The sequence below is a fragment of the Dendroctonus ponderosae genome, unplaced genomic scaffold (genome assembly GCF_020466585.1).
Source record: "Dendroctonus ponderosae isolate FM_Combo_2020 unplaced genomic scaffold, Dpon_F_20191213v2 Dpon_F_20191213_11, whole genome shotgun sequence".
NCBI lineage: Eukaryota > Metazoa > Arthropoda > Insecta > Coleoptera > Curculionidae > Dendroctonus > Dendroctonus ponderosae.
Window position 1 is genome coordinate 6,891,371 of NW_026017213.1, and position 3,669 is coordinate 6,895,039.

At 44.0% G+C, this 3,669-nt stretch overlaps 2 protein-coding genes and 2 non-coding genes across 5 annotated transcripts in view; 3 read left to right on the forward strand and 1 right to left on the reverse strand.

Annotated features, from left to right (window-relative positions):
• The window catches only part of LOC109542743 (O-acyltransferase like protein), an 8,710-nt gene extending 7,609 nt beyond the window's left edge, over positions 1–1,101 (reverse strand). For both annotated transcript variants that reach the window (XM_048662687.1, XM_048662685.1), the window contains exon 1: positions 805–1,101. In XM_048662687.1, the coding sequence (XP_048518644.1) occupies positions 805–976 (172 nt within the window). In that variant the 5' untranslated portion in view covers positions 977–1,101. The remainder of the gene's footprint in view (positions 1–804) is intronic.
• Positions 1,102–1,633: 532 nt separating this feature from the next.
• The window catches only part of LOC109542747 (40S ribosomal protein S4), a 2,547-nt gene continuing 511 nt past the window's right edge, over positions 1,634–3,669 (forward strand). Inside the window, exons 1-5 of the mRNA XM_019912107.2 lie at positions 1,634–1,725; positions 2,014–2,272; positions 2,468–2,565; positions 2,847–2,951; positions 3,140–3,336. Coding sequence (XP_019767666.1) covers positions 1,723–1,725; positions 2,014–2,272; positions 2,468–2,565; positions 2,847–2,951; positions 3,140–3,336 — 662 coding nt within the window. The 5' untranslated portion in view covers positions 1,634–1,722. The remainder of the gene's footprint in view (positions 1,726–2,013; positions 2,273–2,467; positions 2,566–2,846; positions 2,952–3,139; positions 3,337–3,669) is intronic.
• LOC125503027 lies at positions 2,291–2,425 on the forward strand. Its single transcript, XR_007280658.1, has one exon. It is a non-coding gene; the product is annotated as a small nucleolar RNA SNORA16B/SNORA16A family (small nucleolar RNA).
• LOC125503026 lies at positions 3,372–3,513 on the forward strand. The gene has a single exon (XR_007280657.1). It is a non-coding gene; the product is annotated as a small nucleolar RNA SNORA16B/SNORA16A family (small nucleolar RNA).

The window sequence follows — 3,669 nt, forward strand, 5'->3', positions numbered from 1 at the left end:
ATGCAAAACGGGACGGAAAACATGAAATTTTGCAATAATCTTACGCCACCCTTGCACAAAACGACGATAATTTTTCTAATTTCATAGACAACAGACGACTGTATTTTTTCTACATAACCCCCCCCCCTGAATTTAAAGCTCTAGTAAAGGGTGAATTTCGAAAAAATCGCCAACTAGTCGGCCTAGCGTCCACCTTGTACTTTGCGCCCTGTAAGTGTGGCAAGATGCAGGCGATTGATCGGTTTGTGCAGTCTGGGGCTTCAAATTCGAATGCAGCTGCACTAGAAGGGCGCCGTTCTATTTTCCAATCATCAGATCAGCAGCCTTGAACTGTTGATTGCTGTTAACTGTGATTAAGCGTTCGTGACAATCGAAGTTACTTTTACTTCTTCTATTTCTTCCTGCTTCCTGGCAACTGAAGCAAAGCGTGAAGGGTTTTGAGCAAGATATCGGCTCTTCATGCACAACTGATTATACGATGTCGACAGTGATCGTCAGGCCCATGAAGCGAGGATGGGGTGCTTAATGGTCTGTTACTGAATGCGCTCTTCAACTGTTCCCGAAAACACGAAAATCATTCGGGCCTTGAGAGTGGGACGTGCGTCCAGGTGCGTCCAAACAAAATCAAGGCTTCGCGTTAGCATGCAAATCACGGCGGCGAAGACGCCAAAAACCGCCTGAATCTTCAATTAGAGTATTAAATAACCGCCTAATTGAGGTGCATAAGTGCCGATTACTTAAATCGGCGATTTTGTCCATCGATGTTGCGTATTATCGAAATCTAAGTGAAAATGATGTTCTTACCTGTTTCCGGGCATTTCGTCAGATTACCCAAACACTTCCTGCCGGGATTTTCTTGAGGAAAATCACGGGAAGATTGTGGAGAAAAATTCGCGCTCAACACGACTCGCTCGAATTGCGTTTCTTTCGACAAAGCGGCGCACAAACCCAACTGGAAAATCAGCGAAAAGCGCATCTTTGGAGTGTTAAATCGCTCAAATGTCGCGGTTTGCCATGGGCAGAAACCCCAAATTTTTGAGTGTTTAGTTTGTAGTTGGCGCGTACCCAATGGCTTAGTCGCTGGCCGTCTGCGGTAGGCGCGTTGATTGGTGGGGGCTTCAATCGCACAAAACGCATACTAAACATTGGGCTTTGCCGTAATATGGTGACGATGTTGAAATTTGCTCAATACCGATTTTGCCACTCAGCAAAAAAATTGCTGAAAATCGGACAAAATGCACTTTTATTAACAAGAGTTTTGCCCTGGATTTTTGCGCGTGTTTCACTCTTTGCCTGTAGTTTTTTACATTTATCAAACCACGAAGCGCCAGTTTTTAGCATTAATTATTTCCATGTTTGTTTTTTTTTAATGTTTGCATCCCAATCACTTTTTCATATGTGTTAAGGCACTGTATGCAAAAAATCGAACGCAAACAGTTTTTGCGTGCCAACTTGCGCTATATATTTTTCAAAAAATAGTTGCGATTCACCAGTAAGAGTGCTGCAGAGCAGGAGAAAACATCAGAACCCAAACCAAAAAATAAATTATACATCCAAAAAAACCGTATACTTGTCTTTTTCTAAAAGAACTATACAGCCGCCACTGTGTAAGAAGCGAAGCTACGCCGCTGTGCATCAAGCTTTGCGCATGCCGCCGCAAACGTCCAAATCGGTTGTCACTTGTCACAACAGTCTTCGTTCTTTACGTTTTTCGTTGGCAAGATGGTGAGTTGAAGTGCGGCTTGAAAATCTGTAATCATCCCTCATTGGGGCATGTAAATATAGCCACTGTGTATTATGAAACCTTCCAAATGATTCCTTGTTCAGCCCTAGCTAGGAATCTTTTAGCCCCATTTGCCTGCGCCCATTTTTTTGCGTGTCCCAAAGTGTGCCCAGTAGTGTCCTTTTCGTGCCCCTCTTTTGCTAGTGACTAGTCTATACAGTGATTGCAGATGTTCCTGAAGCCCCAAAAATCACGTTTGTACTGCTCGGTTCTAATCAGGCTTTTTCCAGGCTCGCGGTCCTAAAAAACATTTGAAGCGTCTAAATGCGCCAAAGGCATGGATGTTGGACAAACTGGGGGGTGTATTCGCCCCTCGGCCATCCACCGGCCCACACAAGTTGAGGGAGTCGCTGCCTTTAGTGATTTTCCTCCGCAATCGCCTTAAGTATGCCCTCACCAACAGTGAGGTTACAAAAATCGTTATGCAGAGACTTATTAAAGTCGATGGAAAAGTCCGGACAGACCCCAACTACCCAGCCGGATTCATGGGTAAGCAATTGTTGGTGATTTGCGCCCTATCGAAGCTGAGCGGCGGTGTTTGAGCCGCCGCCCGGTCAAAATGGGCCCACATTAGACTCCTTCATTGGTCACTGGATGGTTGCTTTAATAGCTGTGCCAGTATCACCCAAAAGGAGAACAGCGGTTTTTTTGCCGGCTGGCGTTTAATGCTTTGTGGTTTTTCAGACGTGGTGACCATTGAAAAGACTGGAGAATTCTTCAGGCTGATCTACGATGTTAAGGGCAGGTTCACAATTCACCGAATCACACCAGAAGAGGCAAAGGTAAGACCTGAGTTTAATTCGCTCTCGCTTATTGCAGCTTAAAGTGATGATTTGGTAAGTTTGGGGCCCACTGGTTGGTTGAGGACTGCCATGTTTTCCCAGCCAGAAATGAGCCACGTGATTTGGCACTTACTCATCTGATTATTTTAATGATGCTATTGATCGCTGAGCCAAAGTTGATGACTTTTTCATACCACCACTCATTGTCTGATTTGTTGTTTAAAGGGCTTTAAGTTTCTAAGAGTTAATATCCGACTGTAACTGTGTTTTTTTTGTTCTAGTATAAACTGTGCAAAGTTCGCAAGGTCGGGACTGGCCCCAAAGGTATTCCCTTCCTCGTTACCCACGACGGCAGGACAGTCAGGTACCCTGATCCCAATGTGAAGGCAAGTATTTTAGATCACTGAAGTAATTAACTGTGAATGGCCCTAATTTGACATGATGCGTTCTTACACAACTGAGCCTCATTTGATGACTCTAATTTACCACTACCCATTAACTGATCTTTACCGGAAATTGATAAGTTTCCAATTAACTTTGGCCGCCGATATTTTACAATGTTTTTGCGTTTCAGGTCAACGATACCATTCAATTGGACATCGCCACCTCAAAAATCCTGGACTACATCAAGTTCGAATCTGGGAATCTCTGCCAGATAACAGGGGGCAGAAATTTAGGTCGTGTGGGCACCGTCGTGAACAGAGAAAGACACCCAGGATCTTTCGATATAGTACACATCAAAGACGCCAACGACCACGTCTTTGCTACTAGGTAAGGGCCCGACATTTGAGGGGAACATTGATGATTTTCGGCCCTATCGAAGCCGGGGGATGACTTAATGCCATGTCAGCCCTTGGTCAAAATGCGGCCTATAAAAATGTTCTCTTTAAGGTCACTGGCTATCTGAGTTTTGTAGATATTTCAGTATCACCCAAAGAGAAGACACCTTTTTTATAGTTCAGAATCATTGTACATACTTTCCTGACTGGGTTTCAGTCATTTATTGTCTCTATTTATCAATCAAAATACGTTTCGGTGTATTTTTCCACCATCATCAGTTTTTATGTGTAGCGTTGTTGCTGCTTTAAGCCTTGGCATGCGTTT